The sequence below is a fragment of the Eschscholzia californica genome, unplaced genomic scaffold, assembly GCF_041429995.1.
Source record: "Eschscholzia californica isolate CP2 unplaced genomic scaffold, dmEscCali1.0.p SCAF_2, whole genome shotgun sequence".
In the NCBI taxonomy this organism is placed as follows: domain Eukaryota; kingdom Viridiplantae; phylum Streptophyta; class Magnoliopsida; order Ranunculales; family Papaveraceae; genus Eschscholzia; species Eschscholzia californica.
The window spans coordinates 11,655,675-11,671,690 of record NW_028238309.1 but is presented as its reverse complement, the minus strand read 5'-3'; the positions used below and the strand labels follow the sequence as shown (position 1 = coordinate 11,671,690).

Here is a 16,016-nt window from a genome sequence, read left to right as displayed (position 1 = left end):
AGGGTCATCACAAAAAATTAGCTTCAAATTTTCTCCAGGAAAGAACATGTGAGGGAGAGAAGTTATTAAACATCAACTAGGAAATTTGTAAGTCAATTGGAAGGGTTTGATACTTCTTGCCACTACAACAACATTTAAGCAGCTGATTAGATGAATGAAATTTAGAAAGACAAATGGATTTATACCCCACCACCAGAAAAATGTCCAATTCAAATGCCTCCATCTGTGATATAGGTTTTTTTTTACTTTACCCCCTCAATACTAATTGATAATTGATTTTACTCCTTCAATAATTGGTAATTGAGCTTACCTCCAATGGGTTTGTTACTTTTGTCGAGAACACTAAGATCGAAGGAGATGTCTTTCGACCAAAGATACAATGCGAACAATTTGTCGGATAGGACAATTGATGAAGAAGATCATCAAGTCTGGACAATTTAGGGATCGTAGTGTTTAGCTGGAAACCAACTACGATCATCGGATTACAATGTAATTCGCTGCTAACTTCGTTCGGATCCTACATCGGGTTACACCAAAGAGTGTCTACTTGATTGGAAGCTATGACTAGAGGGATGAGACACATCTACACGGATTAGATCCGGAAATATGTCCACAAGGCCTAGAGAAAGTCAAGACAAAAATAGTACGAAGGCCCGAATGAAGAGGTATTTGGTTCGGGGACTTAAAAGGGTTTTAAGGGTCCATTAGTGGGTCGCCCATGCCTTGGCCGGCCACACGAATAGGGCGACCAGATCTGCCCTTTTAGGACATGTCTTGGTCGGCCACAATATAAGTAGAAACTACTTTCTATTTTCTGAAAATCCTAAACCTACTTTTATTTTGGTCTTTTAGGAAACCTAATTAGGGTTGGATTCCAATTTTGGGATTCTATATAAGGCTCTTATTAGAAGAGATTTAGGTGTGGAATATTCTCAAGTAGATTTCTTATTCTACAACATCAAGTAGAGAAAAAAAGAGAGAATAGTTCCCAACTATCTATCTAGTCTAAAGAAGAAGGTGTTCTTCGTCTAACCACCATTAAAGTTCTAGCTAACTTAAAACTGGAAGATCAAGGTGATTACTTGGGTGTCTCAGATAGAGGAGCTACAATTGAAGTTCTTGGTCTTCTTATTCAACCGGAAAGGTTCGAGGAAAAAATAGCGATTAAGGTAATCTCTATACTAACTTAGTTACATTATTAGCTTATACATGAGATCATGGGGATACTAGTGTTAGACATTAGATGTCTGAGATTCCGTTTAGAACACTAGGAGACACCATAACCCAACAAAGACAATGTTTGACGTACGGAGAAAATATGTCTCCAAGATTAACAATCTCGTAATGTGATTTTAGTAATTGTAAACCTTGCTTTAGTATTGGATTTAATAAATAATATGTTAGTAGCTTATTTTGTTCATAGATTATTTAATTTACGATTCTAATTACCTTACGTCAACGATGTCTCCAGTATTTTGCCAAAATGGTAATTCCAAGGAGGTGAACTCAATTACCACTTCGTGTTGAGGGATTAAGCTAAAAAAACCCTTCTTTTATTCCAACCATTATCTCGGTGTCTCTAAAATTCACACTATTGGTAGAGATTGTAGAAAACATTCTTCATCTTCCACTTTCGACCACCACCCGCCACGTTCGACCATTGCCATCACCAACACTAACCACCTCTATCTCTCTTCCAGAAAGCCTTCGGGGGATCATACAGAGAGAGAAATGGTGGTGTTAGTGGTCAGAATTGGTGGTGATACTTGTTGTTTCTCTGGTTATCAATCGAGAAGTCGATTTCTATCTTGGTTTGATTTAGACAGAGTTTCCTTTCTCTAACTTATAGAGAGATAAACTATTAAAGAATAATGATTTATCAATGTTCCTTCTTTCGGACTAACTGAGATAGGTGTTAATGTAGTCGAGGCAAGAATTAATTCTCTTTCCTTAAGACATTTTACACCCCCGTAACAATACCAAACGTTAGGGTGTATGCCTTCGGGATACAACGACTTTCCTTTCAGAGTTTTAAGATGGTACTTCTTTATTCTGAAAGCGGACGAACCTTTGTAAGTATTATGAGCTCTTGGACTAATGCGGATGATCTTCTAGATGCTTCGGAAATTCAAATTTCACTCGAAACTTCTTTCTTTCTTTTTCTAGATATTCTAGTCTAACCAGAACTTCTAGAAATACTTCCTAATTAGATATTCTAGGCAAACCAGAACTTCTAATTGTTAGAAGGGAGGAGAAGAAGAGAATGAATTGAATTGATAAAAATTGAAGTGGGTTTTGTGGGTTTATATAGGAATTGAATAGGTACATTAGTTTGGGACACATCTCTTGAGTTTTGGGGACAAAACCCTTAGTTTTTGGGACACAACTCTTAGAAATGAGTTGGTTAATTAACTGGGATTTTCGGGTGCATTTTCGAGCGTTAGATTTGGCTAGAAAACACGGACAAAACGCCCATCGTTGGATGGTGTTTGATCCAGCCCGAAATCGTCCCAACAGAGTCCATAGATGACCGTTAGATCTGGATCTAGAAATATCCCGAGAGTGTACCGACGCGGGGCTTACGCGCGCCGTTGGATCTTGTTGATCCAACGCGTCTGGCGGTATCCCACTTTTGTCCCACTCATCTTCAGGCGCAGCCGTTAGATCGCGCTTCAAAAACTCGGGTGGAACGCGAGCCGTCCAGATCTGGACGCGCTCGCTTCGCCCAAATGATCCCCAATTTAACTTTGTCCCTTTTGACATTTTAGTACCTATTTCAACCGAATTTCGTCTAAACTTTAATCTTGAATTTCTCATTCATCCGGAATCGGATTTGAGTGATTCTTGGCTCTAAATTGAAGAGCTCGACGAGACGAACGCAATGTTGCGTTCCGTTTCTGAGTTTGACGAGTCGGGTCGAGCCAAAATTGGCTCCAATTCTAACAATACTAATGGTGGTGGTCGGAGGTAAGCATGAAAATTATGAGACAAAAAACAAACAAATCGATTTGTGGATTCAAAACAAGATCATTGGAGCATCTCCAATGCAAACTCGAAAAAAAATTCAAATTGTCTTATGTGTGACGGTTCAGTTGAGTTTCTTTTTCCTAGATGTCATTGTCAATTCAAAAGACATCTCCATTACAACACTCTAAAAACTCAAAAATAACTTAAGTGTCATTTTCTATATGGTTAGATTTGCTTTTAATATTGAGTGGTCAATTAAGATCGTCAAAACAAATCTCAAATATTGAGTTTCTTCTTGAGATATCTCAAAATTAAATGATGTCACATCATTTTGAGATCCAAATTGAGTGTTGCATTGGAGAAAGTCTTTTATAACAAAACTTAAATATTCTTAGGTGGCACTAAGTTTTTTAATTTGAGTGTTGCTTTGGAAATGCTCTTACATTAAATCTAACTGACAAAAATCTTTATTCATTGTAGATTTTTTTTTTTTGCTCTCTCAAAGTAGGGCCTCTCTAAGACACTCTCCTGTGAAATCGTGGTTGTTAGTATGCTTATAGTTATATAAAATTTAGGGTTATTTTCCAAATAGCCTCCAACTTTGTGACTGGTTTCCTGCCTAGCCCCCTACTTTATCAAAAATACCCAGATGGCCCTCCCTTTTTAAGATCCTGTTATAACACCGTTAACTAGTCATCATTTCTCTCTCCTCCATCTCACCACCTCTCTCTGCCACCTCATCTTCTCGCCACCTCATCGTCTTCACCGGCAATTGTCGCCGGCCGGCCAATTTTCTGGTCGGCGACCTTCAAACCTAAAAAAAAAAAAAATCCTTTTTTTCCACTCTCCCTCTTAGATTTTTTTTCTTTCCTCTCTCTCTAGAACAAATCTAGAGAGAAAAGGCCGAGACCTTGAACAGATCTGTTCAAAGCCAATTTTTCGACCTACTCCGGCGAAGGGTTTTCCTTCGCCGGAGTATTTAGAGAGAGAGGAGAGAGAATTTTTTTTAAAATGTTTGAAGGTTGCCGGTCGGAAAGTTTTCCGGTCGGCGACATTTGCCAGTGAAGACGATGAGGTGGCAGAGAGAGGTGATGAGATGGAGGAGAGAAGGTGATGACTAGTTAACGATGTTATAACGGTAACTGGAAAAGGGGGTCATCTGAGTATTTTTGATAAAGTAGGGGGCTAGGCAGGAAACCGGTCATAAAGTTGGGGGCTATTTGGAAAATAACCCTAAAATTTAATATTGAGTCCAAATGTTCAATTACATTATGTAGCTACATTATGTGTACTTGATATATAGGTATTTAACTAATTATATGGTACTAATTAATAATTCTATACATTTAAATAAATATATATCTAATAGTTTTTTTTTTTTTTGGAATTTTAACTTCATTGAAAGCTGAGAACCAGCAACTGATAAGCAATTACAAGAAGTTAAAAGAAAACAAAAAGATTACATCACCTAACACACAGGTCAAATGTAAAATTCAGTTTTGGGCTAAGTAGTTATGGGCCGAGTCATGGGCCATCCCATTTGCCTCTCTTCAACAGTATAAGGCAGTTTTGAGGTTAGGCTTGAAGCAAAACCCTAGCTGCTGAAACCAATCCACGTATCCTCCACGGGGGTTCATCCTGGCCGTCCAAGATTGAGTTGATCAAGACTAGGCTATCCCCCTCATATATAATCTTTTGTTGCCCTAGACTTCCTCCCACTTCTAACTCCAATGTTAGAGTTCTTGCCTCACTCTCTAGAGCCGACTGTGCATGAATGCTTCTACCTTCTGTTCTTAATATTTCCTGGTTATGGTTCCTGACAACGACTCCAATAGCTGCCCTTCTTCTTTGAATGCTCCATCGAAGTTGATTTTGATGGTATTCGCCGGTGGAGGTACCCAATCTGTTATGGTCGGTGTATGGTTTAGATCTGTGGATGAGGGGTTTTGAATATATTTAACCTTGAGTTTAGCCTGACGAAGGATGTGGTTTAAATCAATCTGTTGTTGGCTAAAGATCATTCGATTTCTACCTTTCTAGAATTCCCAGTACAGGTAAGAGTAGAATACTCTTCTTCTCTCTTTATTTTTGTCTGAAAATAGAAGAGTGATTAATTGAATTTCATTTCCATGTCGAGGGGGGACTTCAAAAGAGGAGGCTAATTGAAGGAGTTCTTTCAATCTCGGGCAGGCATGAAAGAGGTGTGATACTGTTTCTTCTTCAATATTACAGAGCGTACACCTTGAATCGATCTGTGGACACCCTCTTTTGATGTTGGCTTTCAAAGGTAATCCATTATTAACCAGTTTCCATATGAATAACAGAACTTTTGGTTCGATTGAGCTATTTGTCCATAATTTTTGCCAAGGAAAATTTGGTGGACCTCTTGAATGTTGTTGTTCTGATATGATGCCTCTATAATAAGATTTTGATGAAAACTTTCCTTTGATATGAGGAGTCCATATGAGTCTGTCCTCTGTTATTTCTGGACTCAAAATGATTTTAAGGATTGCTTCAGCTGAATCTTTCTCGAAATAGTCATTAATCAGGTTAACATTCCATGAGTTGTTAATCATAAGATCAGAAACATAATACCTCTGATGATGTCGATTATGATTAACTTGTGGAATAAATCCTTCTATCGTAGGTACCCATGGATCAACTTCAATTCTTATTGAATCTCCTGAGCCAACTTCCCAACAACAATTCTTTCTGATGGTATCTCTAACTTGCAACATGGAGCTCCAGATTGATGATGCATTTTGTTTTTTGTTGGTAGTCCAGTAATCATCCAAGTTGTAATATTTAGCTTGTAATAATTTAGCCCACAAAGAATTAGGTTGGGTTAGGAATCTCTAGGCTAGCTTAGCCACAAGAGATTCGTTGACTTTAGCCAATGACCTAACTCCCAGACCCCCAAGTTCCTTAGGTTTTTGTATGACCTCCCATGGCAAGAAGTGCATCTTTTATGGACTGTCCTCCTGATCCCACCAAAAATTTCGTTCAAGCCTCTCAAGTTTGTTTAATGTTCCTTGGGGGATGAAAGAGAGACTGAGGAAGTAGGTACAGATGGGGTTTAGTGCTACCTTAATTAAGGTAGTTCTCCCTGCCTGAGACATCAACTTTTTCTTCCATCCTGCTAGCTTAATTTTGAATTTGTCCACCAAGAATTCATAAGACTGGATTCCATACTTAGGTTTAAGAAGGAGGGTACCTAAGTATTTGTCAGCATCCTGCATGAGGGAGGTTTGAAGTTGAGCTTGAAATTGAGTTCTGATGTCTAAGGGCACCCCTGCACTAAAATGTAAGGAGGGTTTGCTAAAGTTGACCGCCTGACCCGAGAAACCGGTATATGTTTGCATCATTTGTTTCACTGCTTCTAGATTTTTGGTTGTTGCTTCTCCCATAATGAGCAAGTCGTCTGCAAATAATAAATGAGAGACAATAGGAGCATTCCTGTTAGCCCTGTAACCATCAAAAAGAGATAATCGCTCAAATTGAGCAATGAGAATAGATAAGGCCTATGAGGTGAGGATGAACAGATACGGGGAAAGGGGGCATCCCTGACGAAGTCTGCGGCTAGATTTAAAGTTTCCATATTGTTTCCCATTTATGAGAATGCTGAAAGTTGGGGTAGAGATGCATGCCATGATAAGATTAATAATTTGCTCTAGGAGACCCACTGCATTTAGAATTAGATTTGCAAACCTCCAGTTAACCCTATCGTATGCTTTTGCCATGTCGATTTTTAACGCAAATGCCCCTTTTTTGGATTTTGATAATTTCATTGAGTGTAAACTTTCATGAGCTATTACCAGGTTGTCTGTGATTTGTCTCCCCTGGACAAATGCACTCAGATTCCAACTAATATGATTATCCAAAATTGGTTTCAGTCTGTTAGCAATAAGCTTAGTGATGATCTTGTAACTGGTATTACATAAAGCAATGGGACGGAAGTCAGTTGCCATCGTTGGGTTCTCAGATATTGGAATTAAGACCAGGTTGGTGTGGTTGATAGACGGATTTATGGTACCCTGACTGAAAGCAGTTTGAACACTCTTTATGATGTCCGGACCTACAATCTCCCAAACGTTTTGATAAAAAATGGGTGGGAATCCATCTGGACCCGGGCTCTTTAAAAGGCTCATACTAAACATTGCCGTCTTAATTTCATCATCTGTTGGAGCCCTCGATAGGGAGTGTTGGTCTTCCATCTCTATTTGTTTGAATTCCTGTAGTACCTCAGGAGGGGGACTAATGAGATTGGCTCCTCCCTGAACATGGTCTGAAAGTGTTCCACTATGTTTTCTGCAATATTTCTCTCTTGCATAATCTGATCTCCATTTGGTTTGATTATTAATTGAATGTGATTCTTCTTTCTTCGAATAGCATTTGCAGTGTGGAAAGCTTTTGTATTTCTATCACCAGTTAAGGCCCAGAATTCTCTCGTTCTTTGCTCCAATTTTGTTCTTTGCATCTCCTCCATGAATAATAATTCCTCCTGAAGTAGTGCTTCCCGATGGATAGAGTGTTGTGTTGGATTTCTGCTTTGAATTTTATTAAGTTCTTCACGTAGGACCTTTAATCTCCTGTCAAGATTTCCAAATGCCGACTGACTCCATTTTTTGAGATCTGCTTTAACTTTTTCAAGTTTCTGAGGGAGAGGTAGATTTTGTGCCTCCCATATATGTAGTAGATTTTCTTTATACTGTTGATGATTTATCCAGAAAAATTCAAACCGTTCCAAGCGTGGACCTGTGGTACCATGCGTCGATGTTTTTAGGAGAATAAGACAGTGATCACTGTTATACCTGGGGAGGTGAAAAACTCCTGCATTTTGATAGAAATCCAACCAGCTAGAGTCTGCCATGACTCTGTCTAATCTCTCACGGGTTAACTGGGTCAGAGACCTGTTGTTTGACCATGTATAAGCTGGCCTGTTGAAACCCAAGTCTATAAGGCCTGCTTCTGATATAAACTCAGTGAATTGGTTAGAAAACGGGATCGAATCCGATCCACCCCACTTTTCTGATCTAGCACATATAGCATTCATATCTCCAATACAGAGATAAGGGAGAGTTGATGATAGAAGAACTGATTTTAAATTATTCCAAAAAGTTGGTCTATCTGACACTCTAGGAGGCCCATATATAAAGAATAAATTCCAGGTAAAGTCCAAGTCACTTACCTGCCCATGAATACAATTTCTGGAGTGGGAGATAATTTCCAAATTAATAGAGGAATTCCAAAAGAGGGCCATACCGCCACTCTGACCAGAAGCTGGGACAATGCAACTATTAAGTAAATCATACCTTTGAAGCATAATTGAGGAAGGAAATTGATGTAATCTTGTTTTAGATAGGAAAAACACATCGGGCTTAACCGATCGGAGGAACTGATTTAAAGTATGAATTGTCGAGGAGTTCTCCAATCCCCGGCAGTTCCACGATAACACTAACATGACCCTTGCGGCTCTTTGGGAGCAGCCGCCACGACCCTTGTTATACCAACATCCTCTGCTGAGTCACTGTTTTTTGGTACTTTTGGTTGAGACTTATGTTCTTCTTTTGTGTGAGCAATCCTTTTGAGTGACTTCCTCATAGTACTCAAACTAGGGGACTCCGAGTTCGGTGATTCATCCTCCTCCATATTTGTGAGACTGTTAGTTGTGAAAGTGGGTACCTGATACTCTGTTATGGGAAGATATGAATGCTCGGCGGTGCCTGTAGAATTCTGCCTGGTCAACGGGATAGAGTCAAATTGGCCCTGGTCAATATATTCCTCCATTAGTGTTGTGTGTACGTGGGTAGTGCCACTTGTATTCCCACTAAGGGTTGGAATAACTGCTTTTGTTGTAACTGATTTGCATTTGCCGGCGGCGGAGTCCGTCACCGTCGTTGGAGTACGAATACCCTGCAATAACTCATCGGCGATGGATGGTGATTGAGTTGTCTTGGTTCTGTTTTTTGCATTCCAGAAGGGGAGCACTTGAATTCTTCCGGATACCTTTGTTTTGCTCTATCAAGGACCATCATCGTTTGTTCAGTAGACAGATTTTCCGTTAGCATATCGAGAAGCTTTAATCGAGTCGGACAGAAATCCATAGTATGACCTAGAAATCCACAATAGTTGCAGAATCTTCCAAGTTTTTCAACTCTAATTGTGATCATTCTAGTCATTCCTCCCTGAGTTAATTGTACCACTTTAGGTAGTGGTTCCGCAATGCATATCTCCACCTTGACTCGACCATAGACTGGCCATTTGGCTGCCTCCTCCTGAGTCGCCGGAATAAACCTGCCTATCACACCAACAAGAAAATTTACAGTAGACACATTAAGTAATTTTGAGGGGAGATCGTGTAACTGTATGTAGAACCATGCATGAGAAAAGTCATGATCAATAGGAGATTTTTCGGGGATGCATTTCTCCACCAGGAATGACCCATGGTGATTTTTTTTGTGACAATGTCTACTTCGCCTGATGTACCAAGTTTACCCAAGAATGTGTTGTGCGTCACCTCTGTAAATGTGTATGGAAAAGGGAGGTTCCAAACACCATGTAACTTCCTTGACAGTAGATCCGTTGTAAATTGCTTGTGACTGATGACCTTTAGAACACATTGTTGCTTGTACTCGTTTGGTTCTTCTTCTGCTTCTTGTCGATGTGCGATTTTGAAGATAGGTTCTGTAGTAGATAGTTCTGCCAATTGCTTTAGAAATGGATCATCTGGATCCATGATGTAGAAAGATGGAGGGGAGGAGAAGGGATTTGGAGGTCCTATAGACCACTGAGAGGTCCTATAAGACCAAGAAGAAGAAATAACTGTCTAAAGTGGTGGCATAAACCACATTGAACCTACACCACATTGTAAAGTTTACCACTCAATTAAAGTAAGCCTAAACCACATTGAACCTACATATCTAATAGTTTTATGTTGCATAAATGGAGCAAAAGTCATCAACAATGGGAATGAGTTTACAACCCAAAATTCAAATGGTCATTCTTTCAACAAAAAAAAAAATTCAAATGGTCATTATTAGGAAAAGTCGGTCCTTAGACATTTATTTATATGGTATGATAGGACATAAAATGAATCGATTCCTTTCCTTATCCAACTAAGCAAATAAACAAAATATGTGTTAAACTCAAATAATAACAGCAGTAAAGTCATGTAATCTTATTCCTTGTGAAAGGCCAAGGAACCGCCCGAATAATGGATATTGATTTAATTGTTTGATAATGCTATAAAATAATGTGTGTCATCTACCTATTTTCAATATGTATTTATAGTGAAAGGTCCAAAATATAGGCCTTGGTAATACAAAATGTTAAATATTAACATAAAATAGGGCAAAAATCTAAAAAAAAGATACAAATTTTAATATTCACGGGACAAATCATTTTTGCATACACTATTTCATAGAATTCACGAGACAACTCACTTTTGCATGACACTACATTAAACAAAACGTAAATAACCCTGTACTTTTACTATTTAACTTCATGCAATTTGATTTGTGTTATGTATAAAAAAAACCTAATCTTACACATATTACATACTTACACATTCACTAATCAATTACACAATAGTGATACATTATTTGTATAAAGAATAATAAATATTCAAAAATAATGAATTTTATATTAAATTTAGACTAATGATAGAATCACAGAGGATTTTGACAAAAGAAGTTGCTCAGTTAGTGTGGCGGTTGTGATTTGAACCTCTCAACAACATAGATTTAGTTAAAATTTCAAATCACAGCCGCCACATAAGTTGAACAACTTCTTTTATCAAAATCTTTGTGATTCTAGCATTTTCATTAATCCCAAATATTTTTTATTTCAGAGGTTTTGCCCACCGGAACAATTTCAATACTTTCCTTTTTTAATTTCTTTAAAAATAATTGAAAGGGCAAAATGGTAATATGAAGAAAACATTGCATTGTCATTCAGTAAAGAAACAAAATCATGTTATTCCCTCTTCATAATTCCTCTCAACTTTTTTCTCTGTCTCCATCATCATCATCTCTCTCATCTTTACTGTCAATTCCTCTTCATCATTTACACATAAGCCCTAATTTTATTACATTAAATAGTTCTTACTTCTTACCACTACATAAACATAACAAAATATCCTACCTTTCCTCCCTCACTCTTTCCTACTCTAACAGTGCACCATTCATTTATCAATCTCAAGAGACAAAAATTCATGACTTCTTTTCCTTTTTATAGAAAACTAAAAGAAAAGAAAGTTTTCCCCCATTTCTCACAAGACTAACCTAGCTATATATATAGAGATATAATACCCTGAAGATCAAAAGACTATAAGTAGCAGGATCTAGCACCAGAAGGCAAACCCTATCTTCATCTCTACTCTCTTTCATCATTTCCATCATCAATTTCCACAATAACCCATTATTATAGAATTCTTGAAATCATCATTACAAGTCATTTTTGCTCTTTATTGATGAGATTCATGAGTAGTAAGTCTCTCTCTCTCTCTCTCTGTTTAAGCAATCATAGGAAACCCTAGAAGTGAAGTAAAAGATCATCTACAAACTATCAAGATGACCTAAAATCAAGAAAGTGTAAGAAAGAGCAACAGTACCATCACTACTACCAACATAATTTCAATGGATGGAGTTGGACAAGGTGAGAGTTCAAACTCAGACAACACCATAACAAACAGTAATACAACTATTAGGTCAATTGCAACTTCATCATCTTCTTCTTCTTCAGCTTCAGCTTCAGCTTCAGCCCCAGCCCCAGCTCCAACTTCAAGTAGATATGAAAACCAAAAACGTCGAGATTGGAACACATTTGGACAATACCTAAAAAATCATAGACCTCCACTATCACTTTCAAGATGTAGTGGTGCTCATGTCTTGGAATTCCTCCGTTACCTCGATCAATTTGGTAAGACTAAAGTTCATACTCAAAACTGCCCTTTCTTTGGTCACCCAAACCCACCATCTCCATGTCCATGTCCTCTTCGACAAGCTTGGGGTAGTCTTGATGCACTCATTGGTCGTCTTCGTGCTGCATTCGAAGAAAATGGTGGTAAGCCAGAGGAGAATCCATTCGGTGCTCGAGCTGTTAGACTATATTTACGCGAAGTTAGGGAGTTACAGGCTAAAGCTAGAGGTATTAGCTATGACAAGAAAAAAAGGAAGCGACCACCACCACAACAACAACAATCTCAACCATTTCCACAACCTCATAATGGCTCTGGTGGTGGTGGTGTGATTTGAATTCATCATATCATATATACATTAAACCAATCCAATTCCACGAGATTATCGATCCATCGGAGATGTGGGTAATGAAGCATTTTGTATTTCATGAATTAATCCTCTCTTTCTCCTTCTATCTAGACTACTAGAATACATAATGGGTACCTTCTCTTTTCCTCTATTTGCCCTTCTATTCCTCTATTTGCCCTTCTATTAAGCACCCATGTTTGTTATTTTTTGGATGTCAGTGTAGCACCACTGATAGTATGCTCGGTCCTTCTCTCACTAAATCTGGCCCGATCACGTACCCAGATCGGGATGCGGCCGGAATTATGGGTCGGCATAGTCATTAATCATGAGTTTAATTAGTTTGTAGTTCAATTTTTGCCTTTCATCAGCTTGGTGTTTCTAGGTTACACTTATGAACTTATTATGTTTGATTGGTTTTGTGGTTATTGTGGGGAACCCTAAAGTCTTCTTCCTTTTGATGCAAACAGTAGTTGGAGTAAATGAGTAATATATAGGAGTACTAGAAGTAGTAGTAGTTTGAAATAGTAAGGGAACAAACTACTTTTAGCTATATTGGTTTGTTTTTTTTTAAGCATCCAATGGTTTATAGATCTGTGTTATTATTAAGAAATTCATATAATGTCAAGTAATAGATTTGCAGATCATCACTCCATATCTTTTTTGTCATTTCTTTACAATATTATATTGCCAAAAGTTATTTCATTTCATAATAATTAATTAATAAAGAACATTCTATTTTTTTTTTCTTTTATAATATATGTATGTTTCCCTAGTTATCTTCCATTGTCTTCATACTCTATCTAAGAAGTGCATGTATGAAGAAGAAATATTGGGTGCTCATTTCAACAATAATTCTGCAATAAAAAAAAATCTCTGATTTACTTTGTCCTTTCCTTCTTGAGTTAGGGTTAATTGTTTCACCTTCTTGAGCACAGGGAAAAAGAATGCTAATCCTGTAATGTGATTCTTAGTAGTATTATTTTACTTTAGGAAACCGAAAGTCAACGGTGACTCGGGAGAGAATCTGAAACCAACGGCTTTGATTTGATGGTCACCTCTCTCAAGATTTGCATATTGTCGGAATCGAAATCAATTCTGGTTCGACCGGAATTGTCAAATTTAGAAACAGAATGCGCAATTGCGTTCGTCTTGTCGAGCTCTTAAATTTAGAACCAATAATAACTCAAATCCGGTTATGGATGAATGAGAAATTTAAGTTTAAAGTTTGGATGAAAATCGGTTAAGCTAGAGACTAAAATGTCAAAAATGACAAGTTGGATTGGGGGGCATCTAGGCGAAGCAAGCACGTCCAGACCTGGACGGCTCGCGTTAACTTCGCGGGATTTGAAGAGATCCGACGGTCGCGCGTAAGAGGGATATGTTCCAAAAAGCCAAGGGATATGTCTCAAAAAACCAATAGATGTGCCCCAAATGAAGTGCCTATTCGATTCCAATATACTACCCAAATCATTTCAAAGATCATTCAATTCATCCTCTTCTTCTCTTCTCTTCTAAAAGCAGTACTCCAATATTTCTGATTTTAGAAATATTCTAGTATATCTAGAATTTTGAAAAAAGAAGTATCTGAATTTATAAACATTCAAGTGTCTAGAAGATCCAAGCGTAAGAGTTTATATTATTTACGAAGTTTCCTCCGCTTCCAGAATATAGAAGTACCATCAAACTTCTGAAAGAATAGTTGTTGTATCCTGAAGGCATACACCTTAACTGTTGGTACTGTTATGGGAGTGTAAAATTTCTCTAAAGAAGAGAAATTTTGTCGACTCGACTAAAAATTTTTTTCTTCTTTGTTGAGATACGTGTGTAAACACGTGATATAAGAGACGAATCGAGATGAGGAGATCCGACGATCAAGACTATTCCAAGATATTTGAAGATATGTGAAGATCAAGAATATTCAGTTTCATATATTTAGAATATTTCTTGTAATATATCTAATATTATTATTAGATATATTTTATATTGTTTCTTAGTTTAGTTAGGATAAATTTGGAAATCCTGACCCTAATTTCTCTATAAATAAGAAAGGGTTCTAAGGATTAAATCATTCGATTACTAAACAATCATTGTAACGAATCACCACAATTGTGGTTAATAAAGTATGTAGTCATTCTGGCTTTTTCCGAGGATGTAGGTCGTGAATGTCTGATTGAACCTCGTTAAATATGGTGTCCTTTATTTATGTTCATCTATCTCCAATTATCACATTATCGTGAATTTCTACATGGTATCAGAGCCAGGGCTATTGTTATTATCTATGAGAAGTCTTCCTCTTCTTCGTGAAGATCGATCCAGACAAGACTAAACCAAAATCAATTTATCCTGGTTTGAATCTCTTGTTCTGATTTCTTCATTTGAACTTCTCAAGTCAAAACCCTAGGTTTGAATTCAGATTCGAAAAAAAAAAATTCTTCTCTTTCCAACGATTTTCTTTCGTTGTGATTCTACTTTCCAATCACTTTGTTGATTTGTTCGACTTTTACAAAATTATTTTGTGTTTATTGTTCTCACTTCCAAACCGAGAACACCGGGTAGAAGATGACATTATGTTATCAGTTATGGCTAATGAGTTTTTCAAGAAGAGTGTGAAGAAGGTTTTGGATGTGATTATTTCACTCTTTTCTTCAAGTCGGTCACTTCAAAAGTTTTGTGTTCCGACTTCGGGAGGGTGTTGAGATACGTGTGTAAACACGTGATATAAGAGACGAATCGAGATGAGGAGATCCGACGATCAAGACTATTCCAAGATATTTGAAGATATGTGAAGATCAAGAATATTCAGTTTCATATATTTAGAATATTTCTTGTAATATATCTAATATTATTATTAGATATATCTTATGTTGTTTCTTAGTTTAGTTAGGATAAACTAGGAAATCCTAACCCTAATTTCTCTATAAATAAGAAAGGGTTTTAAGGATTAAATCATTCGATTACTAATCAATTATTGTAACGAATCACCACAATTGTGGTTAATAAAGTATGTAGCCATTCGGGTTTTCTCCGAGGATGTAGGTCGTGAATGTCCGATTGAACCTCGTTAAATATGGTGTCCTTTATTTATGTTCATCTATCTCCAATTATCAAATTATCGTGAATTTCTACATTCTTATCCTCTGATCTTTTCTTTTTAAGTTTTCTAACTCGGTTAATCTGAAAGAAAAAATTGATAAATCATTATTCACTTATTAATTATCTCTCTATAAATTAGAGAAATGAAATTATGTCTTAATCAAGACAAAACATAAAGAAATTGAAATATCGACTTCTAACTAGAGTAACAACATGTATAAGATCCCGAGAAAATCTTGGCCCTTGATTTCATTTTCTATAGATCGTTCAATTTACGATTTCAAGGGAAAGAGAGTCACAAATCCATCCTAGGTGCTTAGGGTATTCCTTCCAAATGAAATTCTATTCCACTCAGAATGCGATTTTTCATGCATTGTTGTACAACAATCACCATTTCATAATGTGCTACCTGATAGTCATATTACATTCTTGTATGCTAATCATGGTCTTAAAGAGTAGCTACAACGTTCCTCATTTAATGTGGTAATGGGAATTGACAAGTGTGGAAAGGATTTTGACAAAATCCTTGGCTTATAGAGTCACCCAGGTCCAAGAACGACCCAAGTCATACTCAAATTTTGAAAATTTTGGTTTTCTAGTAAAAGTAAGGCAGCAAGTCAAACATTTTGTCAAAATCATATGTTTGTGCACATAACACTTTCGTTTAGTAATAACCCAATGGTTAGCTGT

General features: G+C 37.2%; 2 protein-coding genes across 2 annotated transcripts; one reads left to right on the top strand and one right to left on the bottom strand.

Moving 5' to 3' along the window:
* Positions 1-5,933: 5,933 nt before the first annotated feature.
* On the bottom strand, positions 5,934-9,703 carry LOC147556223 (uncharacterized). Its single transcript, XM_086658598.1, has 6 exons — positions 9,454-9,703; positions 8,974-9,265; positions 8,427-8,704; positions 7,209-8,247; positions 6,514-6,894; positions 5,934-6,432 (listed from the first exon to the last, which is right to left on the bottom strand). Exons 1-6 carry the CDS (start codon positions 9,701-9,703, stop codon positions 5,934-5,936), a joined length of 2,739 nt encoding a protein of 912 aa, XP_086514724.1.
* Positions 9,704-10,980: 1,277 nt separating this feature from the next.
* On the top strand, positions 10,981-12,877 carry LOC147556222 (protein LIGHT-DEPENDENT SHORT HYPOCOTYLS 4-like). Its single transcript, XM_086664150.1, has one exon. The coding sequence runs from the start codon at positions 11,604-11,606 to the stop codon at positions 12,219-12,221; it is 618 nt and encodes a 205-aa protein (XP_086520276.1). The 5' UTR covers positions 10,981-11,603; the 3' UTR covers positions 12,222-12,877.
* Positions 12,878-16,016: the final 3,139 nt, after the last annotated feature.